General features: G+C 44.4%; 1 protein-coding gene across 1 annotated transcript in view; it reads left to right on the top strand.

Annotated features, from left to right (window-relative positions):
- Nucleotides 1-22,072, top strand: part of LOC126092705 (uncharacterized) — a 710,832-nt gene that overhangs the window by 416,597 nt on the left and 272,163 nt on the right. Inside the window, exon 3 of the mRNA XM_049908427.1 lies at nt 16,888-17,021. Coding sequence (XP_049764384.1) covers nt 16,888-17,021 — 134 coding nt within the window. The remainder of the gene's footprint in view (nt 1-16,887; nt 17,022-22,072) is intronic.

Below are 22,072 nucleotides of genomic sequence, written 5' to 3'. Positions count from 1 at the left end.
GTTATTTTGCTGCCCGGATAGCAATCTCAGTTACTACTTTCTGTGTCTCGTTTCCCAATCGAGTATCGTCAGCATCACTTGATTTAATTGGACTACGTTCCACTATTTTTTCCAAGATGGTATCCATTCCCTTCAACTGGTCTCCCATGTCCAAGTACTTTGCTGTATCTCAAGGAATTACGTCATCAGCAAAGCTCAAAGGTTTTATTTATTCTTCCTGAACTTCAATTTTTACTCCGAATTTTACTCTGGTTTCCCTTACTGCTTGCTCAATGTACAGATTGAATGACATTGGGGATAAGCTACGACCATGTCTCACTCCCTTCTAAACTATAGCTTCCCCTTCATGCCCCTAGTCTCTTATAATTGCCGTCTAATTTCTCCATAAGTCTAAATACCATTTCGCTACCTGCATTTTACCCCTGCTTCCTTCAGAATTTCCAAAGTGGGTAGTATGGTTCAAATGGTTCTGAGCACTATGAGACTTAACATCTGAGGTCATCAGTCCCCTAGAACTTAGAACTATTTAAACCTAACTAACATAAGGACATCACACACATCCATGTCATAGGCAGGATTTGAACCTACGACTGTAGCGGTCGCGTGGTTCCAGACTGAAGCGCCTAGAACCGCTCGGTCACAACTACCGGCGAAGTGGGTAGTAAGAAGAAGTTAACTATCACCTTGAAATTTTTTTTTTCTATTTAATGTTCAGCCCCGAGGTTGGTTCGTAGCTGTACGCCATGCCACTCGTTTGGCTGCAGTCTTCTTCATTAACGTGTATACATTGCACAGTGATCTCAACGCCAGCGCGGACGGGCCTGGTCCACGCCAGGGATTCTTACTATCACGAAGGAATGTACATCTGATAATGATCTCTGTAGTAGATCGAAACCGGTCATCCACAAATAAAAAGTAACAATTCGTACGCGACCACTACTGTGATGACGAAATGAATTATGATCTTCATAATCCTTCTGTAGCAGCAAACCTCCAAGACTCTGTTCATCTTTTCTCTTGTTATCATGTTGTCCAAGTTTCATATCCGTATAGGGCAACACTGCAGACAAATGCGTTCATGATGCGTTTCCTTCTTTTCAGACTGACGTTCTTGCTGGTGATTAAGTTCTTTATCAGATTAAATGCAATTTTGATCTGCTGTATTCTGCTTACAATTTATTTCCGGCCTTTGGCCACTATTGCTTCCCTTATAAGTAAATTTCTCTATCTCTTGTTGTTACGCTCTTCTAAACCGAAAATAAAAAGTTGCATAATTAAATTTTGTTCATTTTTAGGCACATGAGTGTAGTCCTACCACACGCAAATCTACGCGGAACGTTACCGTTATAAGCCATTAGAGGAGCCGAAACAAAGTGGCGCAAGCCCTGTGATAAAGTGGTGTACCGCGCAGTAATTCATTTTCGGCAGCAGCGGAAATGTCGCATCTGTGTCAGACCAATCCAGCTGACTTCTTTTACTGTCTCTATTGGTCTGACACAACTGCAACATTTCCGCTGTTGCCAAAAACGAATTACCGAACAATATCCCATTTTATCAATGGGCTCTGCCTTCATCTTTTGGCTTCTCCCATCGCGTGCTACGGTACTAATCTAGGAATTTCATTGTATACCAACAAAGCTGTAGCGATGTTACTGCAGACATAAAATTAATTACGTAACTTTAGTTTTTCGACGCGACAAACTTTTATGATCACTTTTGTGATTTATTCGGTTATGTATACTAATTGCCTTTGTTTCTGTGAAAATACCTTCACAACAGTGAAAATACCTGTAGTATGTAATATTTCAAAAGATCCATTCCTGCCCTAAGTGTTAAAAGTTTAGGATACTCACGGATAATATAAATCTGGAAAACTGGTCGATAATTTGAACTACTGTGTACTCGAGAGCAATCAAGCGAGGTGACGCAGTGGAAACATTCTGGACTTTGGAGAGTGCTTAAGCCCTCATCTAACCATCCATATTTAATTATTGGTGAATAAAGTAACGAGCTACAAGTAGTTTTAAAAACCGTTTATATCAGAGCCATAACCGGTTTCGGGCACTCGGGCCCGTCTACTGCTGCTGCTGCCGCTAACAGTTATGTAATTGGAAACGTTAGCCATCTGAAACTGGGCATGAATTCCCCGAACATCTCGATTGCCGAAGGACAAACACAGGTAGGCATCGGCCGGAGGATTCAGAATGTGTATGTAGCAGCACTTCTGTCGAAAACCACAGTTGTGAAATGGCGCTCCGAGAGGTGCAGAGGTTTCATGGTTACGCACGTCTGCATATTAAAAATATTTTAACGCAGAAGTTATACGAACTCAAAAGGGAAACACTAGATAAGGCCCCCTATAGGCGTGGTCTCTTCCCAAGCTGTTATCACGCTAGCGGTTCCTTAAAAAAGGCCTTGGACTGTTGAATATTCCTGTCGGACGAGGATGTGCAGTAGGCAGTTACTGACTTGTTCAGGCAGCAGAACAATATGTTGTACTAAACTGGTATCTTCAACCTAGTGCCCCAGTCACATGTATGCCTCAGTGCTCAACGTGGTTTTGCCTGACTGACGTAGCGATATTGGACCGTGCGGCCATCAAACTGAAACTTTGTGATCGCCTCTTGTATTTTGAATTTAGTAAATAGAGACATTCATCTTTTCAATACTTAACACGTACGGCTATAATCAGTTTCGATTTATCGATGTAAGGACTGAGAGCAACGGGGTGTTATGAAAGAGTATTTCGCCACTCCAGTGCAAGATCTAGTTCGTGGTGCCATGTCTGGTCTGTGTTCGGACTTGGGAGGGAGACTGTCTTTGCATGATGGCGCTGTGTGCTGGTGTGGTTTTTCTACAGTGATGAAAGGACTGGGTGAGACCAATTCAGATATTAGCCATGGTAAGCTCAGGTAAGGTGGCTAGGTTACTTCGGCTTAACTCGGTGGCGATTACTTCGCGTTTAGAAACGCAGAAGTACTCTTCCTCACAGTAAAATAGATATTCGTAGGTTAAATCGAAGTTGGTTATAGCGTCGTATATTATCTCTAAGTTGGTCGGGGTATAAATGCACAGTAGTCGTCTTCTCCTGTTTTATGAATGAGTTATTGCTTTGCTCGAAGTTGTTTACTGTTAACGTGATACTCTGATTAATGGTCGTGAATCCGATTTTGTATCAGTTGCTTTAAGAATCCAAGTGAGATTGTAAATCGTTTACCAGTGTTTAGTAGTATACTTCTATCCAAACTGCATCATTCCTAATGAAATGACACAATTTCAGAGACTGTATTGGTCTCATACAAATATGGTTTTATGTTAGAGACTGAAGCGACGAGTGAAAATTTGAAGCAAGGTGGGGAGTCAAACCCGGCTCTGCTACTTGCTAGGCGGGTGCCTCAGCCACTAATCCACCTGCCACATCAATTCACACAACTGCATTGATTACACTTGATCCAAATTCTCATTGCCGCCCCAGTCTACTTAAAATTCCCCTTTCATATTTGTGTGAGACCAGTAGAGTGTGAAGAATTCTGTCATTTCATTTCTATAAGTACCTGAATTTGGGCTTCGGGCTGGATCCCCCATTTACTTTACATGCAGAAAATGGTTCAAATGGCTGAGCACTGTGGGACTTAACATCTGAGGTCATCAGTCCCCTAGTACTTAGAAACTATTTAAACCTAACTAACCTAAGGACATCACACACATTCATGCCCAAGGCAGGATTCGAACCTACGACCGTAGCGGTCACGCGGTTCCTGACTGAAGCGCCTAGAACCGCTCGGCCTCTGCGGCCGGTTACTTGAGATGCAAATTTCATATTCCAAAACATGGAGAGGCTCGGCAATTCTGTTCGTGTGTAAGGTTGAATTTAAAGGAAACTGGGGCGACAGCGAGAATTTGGATCGGCGAGGAAGGTGCACCATGGTAATCCGTGCAGTTGGTGGCTTAATGGCTAACACTCCTGTCTAGTAAGTAGGAGACCCTGGTTCGACTCCAAGCCTGGATAAAAATTGTCTCCCACTGGTCCAGCCTTTTTTTTTATGGGTCATCAGTCTTCTGACTGGTTTGATGCGGCCCGCCACGAATTCGTCTCTTGCGCCAACCTCTTCATCTCACAGTGGCACTTGCAACTTACGTCCTCAATTACTTGCAGGACGCAAGTCTTCCTCTACAGCTGTTGCCCTCTACCATTCCCTCTAGTACCATGGAAGTCATTCCCCTTTGTTTTCCTAATATTCCTTTCCTGTTCTATACTGCGCAGAATCTCTCCATTTCTAATTTTCAGCATTCGCCTGTAGCAGCACATCTCAATTGCTTCGATGCTCTTCTGTTCCGGTTTTCCCACAGTCCATGTTTGACAATCATACAATGCTGTGCTCCATACGTACATTCTCAGAAAATTCTTCCTCAAATTACGGCCTATGTTTAATACTAGAGGACTTTTCTTGCCCTTTTTGGCAGTGAGTGCCACACTGCGTGGTCGCCATCTTATTGTACATCTTTGATTCGCCTCAATGTCAGTGAATTCCTGGCAAACCAGAAACAACATATTGAGTTGCAATCCAAAAACATTAGTAGCAAGTAGCTGCGGCGTGTCTGCAACGTATCACTGAGCGATATTTAGTTTTCATCTCATTTCTTGGCTATTTTTGAAGAGAGAACAAGGCGCGCTAAGTCTGGAGAAGAGCTTCAGATTACTGTTAAAAAGGGAGAGGGGCCAGGTATTCGTCCAGTTCTCTGCCTTGGGCTCACGTTGTCAGTCACAGGGGCTCTGGAGAAGGAAAGTGGTTTCTCAGGGCACAGAAGTCCGTGGACTATAAGCCATGCCCCTCACTTTGGTGGCAAATACTTTGAAGGTTGATGCTGCTATGCCATTTCGAGTCCCTAGATTATAATTGGGCCACTGCAAGAAAATTAATGTTATCAACCTAGATCTTGTCATCCAACCAACTGAGTCTTCCCGCCACCGTGATCAGAAGCGAAGGGCTCGACCAATGAGTGGAAGACGGCTAGCAGCTGATAGCATCCTGTTACATGTTGAAATGCATTAATTAAGCTAAGAACAGGAAATTTGTGCAGAGGTCCCCTACATTCATTTAAATAAAGCGAAATTCTCGCTCGTCACTGTAGATGTGGCTAGGAGTCCTCCCCTCCACGTGGAGTTATTCATAAAATTAGGAATTAGTTTGGAGGAGAATTTCGGACATTTGTCGTAGGGAGGCCGTCTAGGGAATTTGTGGTCCAGAGGTGGTCGGGGCTAGACTTCTCTTGCCGCCACCTCGGCTATCTTTACCAGGTGGTGACTGGTGTATTCTGGCACACATTTCTCGATCTTTGAGTGAGTGTCGTCGCAGTCTCCATTAGTGCAGTCCACTCCTAGAGTAGGTCACAGTTTGTGAGATTTTCTACACAACTGCTTTTGTCTGATCTGTTATACCGTTTAGTCAGTCTTAGACTGGTTTACTTCGTATCAGCGAGCTGCACAAATTAGGAAAGCTTGTAGCGTTTCGGAAGTAGTCTTCTACGTATGTGGGGTTACCTCCCATAGTGTTAGCGGGACATTCATGATTCAATTAAGGTTGTAGAGAGCTTTATGTATCAATATTTTAGACAACTTCGTCTTTGTTCAATTAGTCATTTTACTGTGATATACATCGAGGTTTAAAATAAATACATGCCTTACCGTACTAAATTTAGACGATTTGAATCTCAGTGCTAAACTATTGCCTACAATTAACCCTGGTTAGCCGAGTATCAAAAAGCAAATTTAAGGCCAGGATTTCGTATTCGTTTCCTCACTGTGACGGTGTTCCATTGCAAAGCACATGCCAAACATTTTGTTCAAAAATTAAATATGAGAGTCTTTTTGAGCTGTGAGGTGATTTATGATGTTAAAGGTAGGGCACTGAGGGAATAAAGAAAAGATAATTAGTATAATTAAGGTTTATATTATGTCTCTGAATGTGTAAACAATGCAGGTCGACGTATGCTGTTTCTACGATTGGTGCTTGCTAAATATCATACATCATACTGAGTGATGCAGCACATAACCATGAGATTATGAAGTATATGTTGGGCCTGGTAGTTTAATTATTTTGTGTATCTAATGTCAGTGATTGTACTTCTGAGGAAACATCATCTACAGCACATCTGGACGCTATAAGCAGAAAGCTAAAACTTGTTCAGTTTTGGATCATTGTATTGATGAATCATTACTCGCTACGTGGAGTTCAAATAATAGCATTGCAAGCCTGTTGTTTGAGTTGTGCTAGATTATTAAAGTGCAATTGCGTGTTTGTTCGTGTGTATGTGCGCGCGGCCACTTGTGAGTGTGTGTGTGTGTGTGTGAGTGAGTGTGTGTGTGTGTGTGTGTGTGTGTGTGTGTGTGTGTGTGTGTTTGAAGTTTCAGGGCTTACCACTACTTATCGGAGTCGTTACCTGTTTATTACAATACAGCCCATTCGAATGGTAACAACATATTTAATTAGTTCTGGAAACTCTTCCTTCAATTACAGTCGTGATACAGTAGCTACTCATTTAAGTCAAAGAGTTGTGTAACGAGGGTATAAAAATTGACTGACCCCGACTGATGCAAAAGCCAGTTAGGTTACAACAATATTTATGACTTGGAGCGCTAGTTTCTTCCGTCTCCACTTCCACGCTCTCCGATGGTCTTCGCAGATGATTTGCGCGATGAAGGCAACTGCCTGTAACAAGAACAGAGTCGGTCGTGAGACTCGATAATAAAGAACAGGCGCTTAATTGTGATAGCTTGATTATTATCAGGAAGGATTACGGATGAAAGTTTCATGGCTATATCCTGACGTAAAGTTCATGGTTTCTTGACTCTCAGTCCTCCCGCATTATGTGATTAATCGGTCATTCGAAAGGATAATTTCAATAGTTTTGCCTGCCAAATATAGCAGAGTGTCACGGCGAAAATGTTGCTTGTGGTGTGTTAAGATCCGGTAGTACAGCTGCAGTCTCGTGTAAATTAGTAAAGACGTAGGAGCTCACAAACTCCCCTTTATTTAGGCACTCCAGTTCTCTGGTATTACCTGCCGTAAGGACCTCTCATTCGGGAGAACGGCGATTCAAATCTCCGTCCGAGCATTCAGTCGTTTTTAGTGGATTCCGTAGTTTTCCTAATCCGCATGAGGCATATAACGGGATGTTTCTAAAAGGAGGAAATTTGTGAAAATTTCCACTGAACTCTATGCAAAAACCTGTTCTATACATTGGTGTCAACCCAGAACAACGAACTCCAAGGCTTTTAGCATCGATACGATACTCGCCTCTTTTGGGTTTTTGGCAATTGCCGTCCACAGCACTCCCCACACACTGTAACGCCGCTCCAAATAATGGCGTCTAAGGATGTTTCTAAAATTTCGGAGAGGCGCATTCTTTGTGTGTAGGCGTGGCCAGTAGCACGTATTCTTCTGGTCGCACCACAGTATAATTCATTTTTGGATGAGATTTGACGTGGTACTTCCACAACAAGATGCTTGATATAATTTTATTTTTCTCTTTAGCTCTTTTGTAAGTGTGTGTATTTGATTATCATTTTTCATCTTTATATTTTATAGATTTTTAATTCTGATGATGACACAGTACAGTCGAAACCAGATGACTGTAATGTATATGTCAAATGCGATCATGCAATTTGTGAACAGTGTTGAGATGTTTATGTGTGTCCCACTTACGATTTAGGACGGTAAGAGTTCCAGAAGTCTTAGACTAAGAGTCTAGGATTGAAAAGTGTTCAAGTGTCTCATCCCATTTGCGGGAAAGACGCTAGACTGGCCGAGCGAACTATGCTTTTGGGCAGACGGTACCAATGAATGCAACATAAATCATTTCTTGTGCGTAACCGTAAACATTCTCGCTTCTCTCCGCGTTCCCCGGGAATTCTGCTGCGTCACTCACCTTGCCGACACTCCGTTGCTGGTACTTCACCAGGGCGGGAGCGGTGTCGCCGTCGACGTGTAAGTGGCACGCAGGAGGAGGCAAATCTGCGGCGTTGTGGCGTCAGCCGCAGCGTTAGCAATTTACGTGGCCCTAAAGGGCCCGCCGTCAGGGCGGCGTAGAGCACGCTGCCCTCTCGGGAGCGTGTAGCGCGCATCTCGCGCTTCCCTTTATGGCTGGCTGATGGGCACTGCGTCGCTCCTGATGGGCCATAGTCCGGCTCGTCCCACGAGCTCCTGGGACAGGCGGCAAGTGCCCGCCTCGGAGACAGCAGCACGGGGCGTCAAGCCGGTAACTTGCCGCCGTCAGATACTGGCACTCTGAAACAGTGTCGCAACACTGCTTTTACAAAAAGAAAGTAGTTTGTTTTAAAGTAAATATACGTCTTTACAAGTACAAACAGGGAAGACACGATAGTAAATGGGGAAATCCATACGTATTATAGAACTGGACGTATCTATGCACTGAGAAGAAAAGGCGAGGGATGGCGATATGCACGGCAGTATCGCGTACACAGGGTACAAAAGTGCAGCTGTCATTTGTTCTCAGGTGTCTCATGTCAAAAGATTTAAGGCGTTATCATAGCCGCACTACGGGAATTAACAGGCTTTGGACCTGGAATGGGAAATTCATTTTGGGAATTCAGTATCTGCAGATCGACAGCATCAAGAGTGTGCAGAGTGTACCCAATTTTAAGCATTGCCTCTCACCAAGGACAACGAAGTGGCCAACGACCTTCACTTAACGCCCGAGGGCAGCGGCGTTTCCACAGAGTTGTCGGTGCTAACAGACAAGCAACTGCTGCTGAAATACCCGCAGAAATAAACGTGGGATGTACGACGAAAGTGCGGCGAAATTTGGCAGTAAAGGGCTGTGGAAGCAGACGACCGTTGTGAGTGCCTTTACCAACAGCATGACACCGTCTGCAGCGCCTCTCAAGGGCTCATAAAAACATCGGTTGGACCCTAGGTGACTGGTCAGATGAGTCCCGATTTCAGTTTGTCAAAGCTGATGGCAGGGTTCGATTGTGGTGCAGATCCCACGAAGCCATGTCAATAACACGCTATGCAGGGTGGTGGTGGTTCCATAACGGTGTGGACCGTGTTTACAGAGTAATGGGCTAGGTCCTCTGGTCCAGCTTAACCGATCACCGCCTGGAAATCGTGATATTCGGCTATTTTGAGACCATTTTCAGCCATTCATGATCATAAGCCCAAACAACGATGCAATTTTTGTGGGCTGTAATTCACCCGCCTCTCGGCTTTGTTGCCATGTAGGTACCGTTGGCGGTGCGGTATGTCAGACCAGATGAAAGCTCAGTGCTACTGTGCTGTATCGAGTGTTCACGTCTGAGATCAGTGTCTTGCTGTCTCTATAAAGGTGCCCTGACGTGCGTTTGGTGGTTTGAACAACAATGCAGGAGCAACGGCCTACTTTTAGTACTCCTCCGGTCGGCGTGCGTAAAGGGCGGAAAGACATTCGTAAACAATAGAAAATTATCATATCGAATGTACTCAAGGTTTTTACTGATCTGGTCGACAATGAAGAAGCGAGGAATAAAATTTTGCACAAGTTCATGAACTTATTGCTAAAGCGTGTGGTGTCTCCAAATCAACAGTAGGCCTTATTAGCAAATCTGTGTTATTGGCAGAATCTCCAGTCTTGAATGAGTGTTCTGATTCTCCAAGAAAGGGATACAAACGGGAACGGAAATTAACCGATTCTGACGATGTTAACAAAGAGCTCGTGCGTAGAGCTGTACTTAGATATTACAACAGAGGATAGTATCCAACGGCTAAAAAAATAGAGGCTCACCTCCGTGAAAAAATTAATCACTCGGACTCAGGGACCTCCGTTCTTCGTCTTATCCGCTCCCTTGGTTTCGTTTCGGACTCAAGATGTGTAAGACGGAAATTCTTAATGGAATACAGAGACATTGCAGCATCATGAGCGAAATTTTTGCGTACAATGCATTTCTTGAGTGTTGAAGACACCAGGCCTGTAGCGTACTAGGAAGAAACGTGGGTTTCACGGAACCACACCAATAAGGATATATCTCACGACTCCAAAGGAAACGGCGTTTTGAAAGTGCCTACTGGTAGATGTGTTCGATTAATTATCGCCCACGCTGGTTCATTAACCACGGGCTTCATACCAGAGGCCAAATTTGTTTTCCGTGGTGGGAAAAGTTCTTCCCAATCCGATTATCATTCAGAAATGGATGGAGAAGTTTTTAAGATTTGGTTTATTCGACTGTTGTCTGCGCTGGAAGAAGGGTCAATTATTATGATGGATAAGGCCAGCTACCATACCATTCAGATAGAAAATCTGCCACGTTCAAATTGGCACAAGGCAGATATTATGGAGTAGTTAAGGAGAAAGAATGTTTCATTTTCAGTCGATGAAACGAAGGCTGAACTCCTATCTAAGGAAGAAATCGTAGGTGCCAAAAAGACTTACGAATTAGATCAACTGGCAAACGAAATGGGACACCAAGTGGTACGTCTACCACCGCATCACCGCTAGTGTAGTCGCACTGAATTGATATGGGCCAAAGTAAAGCGAGAAGTAGTGAAAGGAAATACTACTTTCAAACTTGCTGATGTCGAGAAGCCAACACACGAAGCTCTTGACAATGTTACTCAGCTGGACTGGGAGAGGTGCGTAAAACACGCAGAAGCATTGCAAGAAACTGATTTCTTGGACCAGGGTTTAAGAGACACCATAGTGCAATCTGTGATGATACACCTGGCTGAAACAAGCGACAGTGAATCCTTCAGTTTAGATAAGTGCCACCTATTTAAAATATGACTCGATTTAAATGTCTGTCTATTCATTTCAGTTTTAGACGACATGCTGCGAATGTTTCTCCCTTACAGTAGACGACGTGGTGGCGATTAGTTTTCTCGACAGTAACTGTCAATTAAAATAAGATTGTCAATTCTGCATTAATTAACAACAGTTTTCCTAAAAACCTCTATCGGATGTCTTTACACTCGGACATAACCTTACTGCATTAGGTTTACTTGTACATTCGAAATGTAACTTCTTTTTTACATAGAAGGATATACTTGCTGTTTCATAGTAAGGGTAATGCAGTTCATAAAATGACAAAACGTTTTCGTGCTTCTGTATCGACTGCATATATAAACGGTGCAGCAACGTCAGAATGGTCCCAGTACCTATTCTGATTCTCCGAGAAGAGCACACAAACCTATGATATTTTGACGACATTTACAAAAAGTTAGAACGTAGAATTGTATTACTTTAGTATGACAGAGGATAGTATCCGATGGCTAGAGGATATGCGCAATATCGCTGATGTAATTGGCCTCTGTACGTGATACGATACAATAATGACGTCTGAAATGCTACCAAAAAATAATTTTGTAGTTTTCTTGACAACGTTCTCGATGGAAGTTCCTTCGCAGTCCTACAGAACGAAAATTCATCAGCGACTACATTTCTCGCTACGCAGTCGGCACAATTTCACACCTGTTATAATATTTTAATTTTTTTATCTCAGAATATTTTTATATTTACGAAATAAAAGACGCAGCATATGCATCTGTAAACTTTGAGGATGTTCATATATTTTTTTCAGTCCAGTTGCATTAGTGATTCTGTTACTACCACAGGTTGAAGTAAAAAATTATTTTACTCCAAAATTTCTTGGAACGTTAGTTTTCATTTCTTCCCCTAGCAGTGAGTGAGAATTTCCTTTTGGAAAGTACTCCATCATATTATAGACTAAAAATTGAGTCACCCAATAATTTTTTAAATTTTTAAGAACGTTTGAAATTATTACTATAAAAAACCTGACAGTGCTGTAAGACAGCGAATTTACCTTGTAGCACTATTTTCGTGCAATCCACTATAGTGACAAGGAGCCGGGTAAGCAAGCCGATGGGGCGTAAGTGGGACCCGACCCTGGGTAAAATGTACAAGCTGTGAAGTGCGAGATATTACTAATGGCAGTTTCCTGGAGCACAAATGAACTTTATGTCCAAAAACCGTGGAAACTTAACTACTTTCAGTAAGTTAACCAAAAGATGTAAGAAACTAGCTACAAATATTTATAAGAAATAATTTCAGCAATAACATAGTAACATTAAAAATTTTCTTTTGTAGCGAACTATTAAAACAGTCACTGGAACGATATTTAGAGCTCATCAGTACACACATTAGTCCATAGGATTCGGAGAGAACAAATGCGTCCTGGAACAGAAAAATTTTTCTGAGGCACTTAAATAGATCAGACGCACTATATAATTCATTAGACGAGAGAAACCTGTAGCATTAACTTCAAACAAAGCAGAACAACGAACGCAAATTATGAATTGGGCAATCAAATAGTAAAATACACACATTCTGTCATAAACAATTAATAATGAGTGGTAAAAGGTAATATTAGACAGTTCACTGCTCCTCCAATGGAAAATTACATGAGCAATCATTTACTTTAAAAATGAGAAGAATTAAGGGGAGGCAGACAAGAACAGGTAATGCATGTACTAATGCACACCTCCAAGTTTCAAAATAAGCTTTCTGCTGGAACACATTGGTTTACACTGGAGAAAAGTGCACAAGCATCACAAATGCATGAGGTTAACACATGAAACGTATTATAATATCAGCCAAGGAATCAGTCTAAAATGTCTACCAGATCTTGCAGTCACATTGCCTTTCGATTTCCATGGAGACACGGACATCCGTACCCAACAAACAGATGAAAGATAGACCAAAATGACACTGCCCCGACAGCTTTGCGCCCTTCTGATAAATCACAGTACAAGCCCCGTCCATACTCGATAACTTACACGGGGTAACATGGTCACAATATTCTTCACTCGCCAACAGCGAAACCACGGTGAAAAGGATCCACTGAAAGCTCGCTACAGCTTCGTTCCTCAGCTCATACTGCCCGCCAAACCGGCCACCACGCCCGGAGCCGCCACACTGGATGGCGCTGTGCTCCAACGGCAACGTGTTAGACAAAGATCATAAGAATAGTGATATCAATACATTGCAAGAAAGCCGACACAGCTCAGAAAAGTTGGTGTTCAGTAGGGATGAAGAGTGTGGGTACAATTAGAAGGCTATGATGTGTTGTAATGGAGATTGATGTACATGTTAGTATTGATGAACACTGTATAACAAGATCCCTCGTCATCTATATAACGGATCTTAGCACTTAACTAATTTCGGGGATTTTATGTTAAATCACTTATGTAGTCATAAACACACTCGATATACATAGAAATAAAAAAAAATTACAACAGCGACAAAGAGTTGTGCGACATAAACGAAAGTGGAAAAAAGACTTCGAAAGATGCCAAGCCCTTATTGGCTTGTCCTATTACTTTTTTTAACATTTTTCTCACTCGGAAGGTCATCAGTGGGTGCAGGCCAGTTAGGTTATGGAATAACGTGTGACCGGGTACTGGGAGCTCTACATTCATTTTCTCTAATTAAATTGGCTGTTAGCTCTGGTCTTCTTTCCGTATTTTAGTTCTGAATCAGTGAGTGGTCTCTCTGCGAGGAGCGGTGCGCTTGAGCCGCGTGTGGTCGGGCCAGAGAGTTCCCAGAAAGCGGCCGGTCGGTGACAATAGCGGGGTGCCGACAGAGGCGACCCCTGGGGGACGGTCGGCGGTTCGCCTTTGTATCAGAGACCTGAGGCCCGGCAGAAGTTTGGTGCGACTGGCTGGCACCTCGCAAAATAGTTTTCTGCTGATTACGACGTACTGGTCGCCATCTCGGCGCCAGGCATGTGCATTGTGAGGGGGCGTTCTCAGAACTTGATCTCTGCCACTATGACGTGCCAAACGGGTGCTGTTCGCAGCCTATGGAGCAACCCTTTGCTGACAACAGTCTCGTCTATCCCCAACCCAACTCCAAAAGTTTTCGCAGCACCGCTGACGCTCTCAGATATGCTCACCATCTGACTGTAGCCACACCTTGCATTTTTGCATTTGTGAAATTTTTTAGATGAATTATCTTACTCGATCGCTGTTCCACAGCGTAGTCGACTTTTAGTGTATTTCAAATTTCATACTGCTGTAGCCACACCTTGCATTTTTGCATTTGTGAAATTATAGATGAATAATCTTATTCGATCGCTGTTCCACAGCGTAGTCGACTTTTAGTGTATTTCAAATTTCATACTGCTCACAACAGATAGTAGGAGACCGTACTTAGATACAAGCTCTTTCTCAGCTACCTATTTTTGGCTATAATATTACAGAATCATTAAGTTGTGTATTGAATTTGCTGTGTGTACTAAGACAATAAATCTCATAGTGGTACCCAATATGATTATTATTCCTGTAGTTATGGTACGAAGTTTAATACCGTGTTCTGTGGCATAGATTTTTGTGGGATATTTATTGATCAAATTATCACCAAAATAAACTACGACAAAGGCGTCAACTCTTGAACTGGGTCCAAATAATTTCTTCCAGTGCTAATTATTGTTCGTTACGTGACAGCTCAATATGGAGGGGATGAATGTATTTGCCTTTCAGATCCAGTGTTATATGAAATCAGGTAAACATCTGACCTCTCCACCGTGACACCTCACAACGTACTAAAAGTAGCGCTAGAAGTGCCACTATGAGAATATAAACTAGGTTTGCCTTAGAAGCACGTTGTAACTGTCGTGATCATTAGTTTATTTGAGAATGGACGCGGTGAGTTGATGTCAGTCACGAATGCCTTTCAGGAGACAAAGAATCCATTATCAACATCACAGTGAGTTTCAACGAATTCGTGTAATACGTCTACGTGGAGCTGGATGCTCCTTCTGCATTACTGCAGAAAGACTTTGCCAGAATGTAATCACTCTCCCTGAATGCCGGCAGCGGCGATCACGAGAATGTATGGTCTCAAGAAGACCGGACTCAAGAGAGCGATGCGGCACCACCGAGAGCGTCGTGTTTGACATATGGCTCTGACTTGTCCTGCTGCACCTGCAGCAGCAATTTCATCACCAGTGGGCACCACAGTGACACAAAGAACCGTAAAAAATCGGTTACTTCAAGGACAGCTCCGAGCCAGACGCCCTGTGGGATGCGTTCCACTGCCCCCGAACCACCTCCATTTGGTGTCAAGCGAGAGCTTACTGCGGGATTAGCCGAGCGGTCTTAGGCCCTGCAGTCAGGGATTGTGCGGCTGGTCCTGGCGCAGGTTCGAGTCCTCCCACGGGCATGGGTGTGTGTGTGTTTGTCCTTAGGATAATTTAGGTTAAGTAGTGTGTAAGCTTAGGGACTGATCACCTTAGCAGTTAAGTTCCATAAGATTTCACACACATTTAAATTTTCTTTTGAGAGCTTACTGGAGGCTGTGTGGTGGTCTGTCGTGTTTTCTGGTGAACGCTGGTTATGCATCGGCGCCAGTGATGGTCAGAAGGCCAGTTGAGGACCTGAAACCAAACTGTTTGCATGCGAGACACGCTGGGGCTTCATCTGGAGTTATGGTCTGGGGTCCGATTTCGTATAACACCAGGAGCACTCTCGTGGTTATCTCACGCACCCTGGTAACAAATTGGTAAGCGAATCCGGTAAACAGGAAAGCGCTCGCCAGCATGAAGCTTTTGTAACACAACGTGCTCTACAGAGCGCCGACATATTGCCTCCAGCGTCATCCCCAACTAGCATTAACCGTCTCTGTACTGACCGACCAAGTGGAACATTTATTAACTCCATCGCACAAATTGATATCCGGCATCTTGTTAGTAGGCTGTTTAGAATTTTATGTTGGTAACGCCAAGTAGCGCTCTGTATGAAAATCACTGACTGTGCTGTGTGCAGTCTGTGGCTGGTTGGACTCATTGTTGGAATATTCGCTTGTGTACTGTTGTGCTGTTGGATGTGAATAGCACGTAGCGTTGTGCAGTTGGAGGTGAGCCGCCAGCAGTGGTGGATGTGGAGAGAGACATGTCAGAGTTTTGAGCGGACGATCTGGACGTGTGTCCGTCAGAAAAAGGAAATTTGTTTAATTGGATGTCACAAAATTATATATATATATATATATATATATATATAGACTTTTGAACGCTATTAAGGTAAATACATTGTTTGTTCTCTATCAAAATCTTTCATTTGCTAACGATGCCTATCAGTAGTTAGAATCTTTTATTTAGCTGGCAGTATTGGCGCTCGCTGTATAGCAGTATTTCGAGTAACGAAGATTTTTGTCAGGTAAGTGGTTCATGAAAGGTATCGGTTATTGTTAGTCAGGGCCATTCTTTTGTAGGGACTATTGAAACTCAGATTGTGTGGCGCTAAAAACAAATATTGTGTTTCAGTTTTGTGATGATTACAATAAGTAAAGAGAGAACTGTCTGAGTACGTTCAGTTTTACTCAGCTGTCAGTTACGTTATCAAATAACGTAGAAGTTTACCGGCACAGTCATACATAGTTTTTCAAAGGGGACGTTCCAATCTTTATAACACAATGGATACACGCTTACATGTTTGCATTAAACATGCTGGTGTTTACACCGGTTCTCAATGTATCAGCATTTCACATTTTCAATGGCTTATCACGCGCTTACGTTAACTCGTGATCTTACGATGTTAATCACTTCCATGTTTTACCTAGACCCATTAATTATTTTTTTGATGTTGCGATTTCTTTCCGTTAGTGTACTACAAACACATTATTATAATAATTCCCACAGAATACATAGTGCATGCTTGCATAGCTCCGTGTTTTTCATGTCTGTCTCTGATGGTAACTGCTTTGTAGGGTCTATGATGATTGTGGCACTGGTGTAAGGACAGTGAATCACTAATGTCTAGTGTCTCGGATAGCCCCTTTTCCCTCTGGCTGTGATGCTGTGCGGTGGCACAGAACCTGATGGTGTGTGTGTGGCTCTCGTGAGTGTGCTGTGGTAACGTATTGTGTTTTGTGTTGCAGACCAGCCGGAGGGAGAGCCTCGGATGTTCGTGGAGAAACCGCGCTACGCCGTCGGCGACACGCTTCGCGCCAACTGCTCGGCGCCCGCCTCCAGCCCGCCCGTCAACCTCACCTGGTTCCTCAACGACCGCAAGGTAGGCCAGGCACGCCGGCAGGAGCTTCACTCTCACCAATACCCGGGCCATTCCTTGTATCAAGCAGACTCGTAAATGCAGTCAGCATTAGTAGCCCCCTCAAACTTTTAGCATACGACGCAGTAATCTATACTGAAGTACTACCAGAAAAAAAAAGTACGACTGAAGAACGGCGCCGGTATACAGTCTAATTTCGATGCTGTTTCACAGTAGCCCAGTGTTCAATATGTAAAATTGTGCATTTCACAAAACGCACAAAGGCGTTGCTGTATGATTATCCAATCCTACGATAAGCAGAGTCTAACAATCTGTGGGATACGAAATGGAATTATCATATAGGCTCAGCAGTAGGTAACGCAAGTGAGAGAGAGACTTTGGGTCATTGACAGGATACTAGCAAAATGCTGTCGTTCTATTTTAACGGGGCCCAGGTCATATCATTAGCTTTAGGCGAAGGTCTGGCTTAAGATGTGCAGTCAAGACGTTGGCGATAATGTAGCTTAGTCTGATAAGTTAGCTTTAAGGGAGAGGGAGGAAGTCTCCTAGTATACTTAGCACAGGCGATTTTGGGACAGAGAGGAAATGTTGTTGGCTTTATAGGAAGTGAAAAAAGATGCGAACACTTAAAGATAATATTTAAGAACAATTAGTCTAAGAGGCGTCTTACAGTGGCTTTATACGAGGGACGTTTAGTAAGTAATGCAACACACTAAAAAAAAATAAAACAGATAGGTTTTTTTTCACGATTCCAACATAGCACATTATTACACATACTTTTGGCTACATAATGCTATTTTTTTTAACATAATATCCGTTCAGTGTGATCCCATTACGCCACCTTAGAGGGAGGGCCTGCCTGCCCGCATCGTATCACTCTACTAGCCGACGTCGGAGTCAAAGCTTCGCTGCATCAATAACCCACCATCATTCACGTTACGCAGAGCGCATCCTTCAGTGGCTAAACAGACCCGCGCTGTAGGGCATATCTTTGAATACCCCAACTACTGGATCAATTTGGCAGCACTACCAGCACAGACGTCCTAGTGGTCCAACAAACTGATTGACTGTGATCCGTCGCTCAACTCGAATGAGAGTTCCCGCACGTTCCAAAATTGCAAGAGTCGCTGCTGTGCCTGGCCGGTCGGCATGCGGGGAATCGGACTGTCTTGCACGACTTTGTTGCGATAATGGCAGACGCCTAGCCCAACGACTCACCGTCCTTTGTTAACAGCGAGCTCACCGTAGACATTCTGCAGTGCCTTTGAATATCTGCGATGCTCTCGTTTTCGACCAAAACGCACTCAGTGACAGCTCTCTGCTTGGAACACAGCTCCGTTACAGATGCTATTTTGAAGGCTACGTATATCGCTGCTGCCTATCATAACTTCGTGGGTCGATAGGGAATGAAGTGGGAATATTCAACGATAAACCACAACAAATTCCGCATTTTTTCAGTCGAAATTGGAGAAGGGAAAAAACGTATTGCATTACTTATCTTTACACAACGATTACTCCCTAACACTGTATGTTAGTCGTTTCCTACAATTTACGGTTTTCCAGTTCTATCTTTCGATGCCAGTACCGACCACTCTGCAGCTCGTTCTCACATTACTTTACCTACAGTAGTTCCTTCCTATATTCCGACACACACAAAACATACTGTTCCCTGTTGCTAATACTAAGACGAACTCTACAGAGCTTGTCCCTTACTCACAGGCACAAAATGCAACATGATCACTGTTACTAAAGTTAAAATCTTCTGGGTTGTTAGGCAGCGTCGTATATCTAAAATAATCGACGTTTGGACCCTTCTGCTGGAAATTTCTTCAGGATCTTCGGGTGTCCTCTATTGTCAGAGACTAGTACCGCGCTCTCTTATAAAGGGCAGTTTTCCCGCGTTTGTGCTGGAGAGGTCTGAGTACTGGTTAAAATTCTTGTGGCGATCATTGGTGGGCCATCGTCATTGGCTAGCATACCTGCACTTATGCAGAACAAGGGGGGTTATTGGCCAATCTCTTGCGGATACTACTGGTGGCCCATCGTCATTGGACAGAAAGGCACTATTCCACACTTACGCTGGAGAAGGGTTATAGGTTGAAATTGCTCCCACTGCTGTTGCTTGGCCGTCATCATTGGCCATATTCGAAACGGACAAGACTGGAGAGGGGGAACGTTTTCGTCCGCCGAGTTGACTTGCAGCGCGGTGTTTATGTCGCTCGCACGCCTCGGCCGCGTGTTCACTTCCTTGATGGCGGGGAGCCACGGTGCCGGAATCCTATTGGATCAAATGGCTCTGAGCACTGTGGGACTTAACTTCTAAGGTCATCAGTCCCCTAGAACTTAGAACTACTTAAACCTAACTAACCTGAGGACATCACACACATCTATGCCCAAGGCAGGATTCGAACCTGCGACCGTAGCGGTCGCGTGGTTCCAGACTGTAGCGGCTAGAACCGCTCGGCCACCCCGGCCGGCTGGAAGCCTATTTCCGTCCTCTCTATTGAAATTACATGCATTCTTGGTAATTTCAACAGTTTCTCGGACCTTTCTTCTATAAATGTTTGATTCGTTGGTAAATTCCTTGAATGGAATTCACCCCAAAATCAAATTTGCCTTGGAGGTTGAGAGTGGGGTTTGTCTCCCTTTTCTAGATGGGTTGGTCTACAGAAGATCTGATAACACTATGGGTCACAGAGTGTATAAAAAGCCGACTAACACAAACAGGTATGTAAATGCCACTTCGCACCACCACCCGGTCCAGAAGCAAGCAGTGCTCAACACACTGTTTTCACGTATCAGCGATGACGACAACTTTGAGTTGAAGTTTTTAAAGAGGACATACAAGGAAAATGGCTATGCTCGTTTTTCAAGCGACAGGACTTTTAAGCGGAATATTAATCACGCTAATACACTCCTGGAAATGGAATAAAGAACACATTGACACCGGTGTGTCAGACCCACCATACTTGCTCCGGACATTGCGAGAGGGCTGTACAAGCAATGATCACACGCACGGCACAGCGGACACACCAGGAACCGCGGTGTTGGCCGTCGAATGGCGCTAGCTGCGCAGCATTTGTGCACCGCCGCCGTCAGTGTCAGCCAGTTTGCCGTGGCATACGGAGCTCCATCGCAGTCTTTAACACTGGTAGCATGCCGCGACAGCGTGGACGTGAACCGTATGTGCAGTTGACGGACTTTGAGCGAGGGCGTATAGTGGGCATGCGGGAGGCCGGGTGGACGTACCGCCGAATTGCTCAACACGTGGGGCGTGAGGTCTCCACAGTACATCGATGTTGTCGCCAGTGGTCGGCGGAAGGTGCACGTGCCCGTCGACCTGTGACCGGACCGCAGCCACGCACGGATGCACGCCAAGACCGTAGGATCCTACGCAGTGCCGTAGGGGACCGCACCGCCACTTCCCAGCAAATTAGGGACACTGTTGCTCCTGGGCTATCGGCGAGGACCATTCGCAACCGTCTCCTTGAAGCTGGGCTACGGTTCCGCACACCGTTAGGCCGTCTTCCGCTCACGCCCCTACATCGTGCAGCCCGCCTCCAGTGATGTCGCGACAGGCGTGAATGGAGGGACGAATGGAGACGTGTCGTCTTCAGCGATGAGAGTCGCTTCTGCCTTGGTGCCAATGATGGTCGTATGCGTGTTTGGCGCCGTGCAGGTGAGCGCCACAGTCAGGACTGCATACGACCGAGGCACACAGGGCCAACACCCGGCATCATGGTGTGGGGAGCGATCTCCTACACTGGCCGTACACCACTGGTGATCGTCGAGGGGACACTGAATAGTGCACGGTACATCCAAACCGTCATCGAACCCATCGTTATACCATTCCTAGACCGGCAAGGGAACTTGCTGTTCCAACAGGACAATGCACGTCCGCATGTATCCCGTGCCACCCAACGTGCTCTAGAAGGTGTAAGTCAACTACCCTGGCCAGCAAGATCTCCGGATCTGTCATGTTTGGGACTGGATGAAGCGTCGTCTCACGCGGTCTGCACGTCCAGCACGAACGCTGGTCCAACTGAGGCGCCAGGTGGAAATGGCATGGCAAGCCGTTCCACAGGACTACATCCAGCATCTCTACGATCGTCTCCATGGGAGAATAGCAGCCTGCATTGCTGCGAAAGGTGGATATACACTGTACTAGTGCCGACATTGTGCACGCTCTGTTGCCTGTGTCTATGTGCCTGTGGTTCTGTCAGTGTGATCATGTGATGTATCTGACCCCAGGAATGTGTCAATAAAGTTTCCCCTTCCTGGGACAATGAATTCACGGTGTTCTTATTTCAATTTCCAGGAGTGTAAGTATGACGAGAAGCCGTCTTCTCACTCCATCAGGTTACCGTTCGTTTCTGGGGTCACTGAGCACATAAGCAGAACAAAGAAAAAGGGTATCCAAAATCTTTCTTTAATAAACACAAAATAAAAGATATTTTCCGACTGAAAATGAATGCACTTGATTGCCTCCACAGTGCAGGTGTCTAAGTGGCTGCGGCAAAGTATATATGGGCGAAACGGGAAGAGAATTTAAAGAACGCATTAAGGAACACGAACGGCACATGCGGCTAAAACAGACTGTAAAATCGACCAGTAGTGGAACACCATGTTAGCCAAGGATATAAAATTTTATAGAAGAAAGATCCGAGAAGCGGTTGAAATTTCCAAGAACACATGTAATTTGAAAAGAGAAACGGCTATAGGCTTCCGGCATCGTAGATCCCCACCATCAAGGAAGCGAACATGCCGCCCCGGGGTGCGAGTGACATAAACGTGCCCGGCAAGTCACCTCGGCGGACAAAAATACACTACAGTCAATTAAAATTGTTGCACCACGAAGAAATGCAGATGATAAACGGGTATTCATTGGACAAATATATTATACTAGAACTGACATGTGATTACATTTTCACGCAGTTTGGGTGCATAGCTCCTGAGAAATCAGTACCCAGAACAACCACCTCTGGCCGTAATAATGGCCTTGATACGCTTGGGCATTGAGTCAGACAAACCTTGGATGGCGTGTACAGGTACAG

This window comes from Schistocerca cancellata, chromosome 7 (genome assembly GCF_023864275.1).
Source record: "Schistocerca cancellata isolate TAMUIC-IGC-003103 chromosome 7, iqSchCanc2.1, whole genome shotgun sequence".
NCBI classification, from domain to species: domain Eukaryota; kingdom Metazoa; phylum Arthropoda; class Insecta; order Orthoptera; family Acrididae; genus Schistocerca; species Schistocerca cancellata.
The sequence above is the reverse complement of the archived record's forward strand: the minus strand, read 5'-3'. Positions and strand labels throughout refer to the sequence as shown.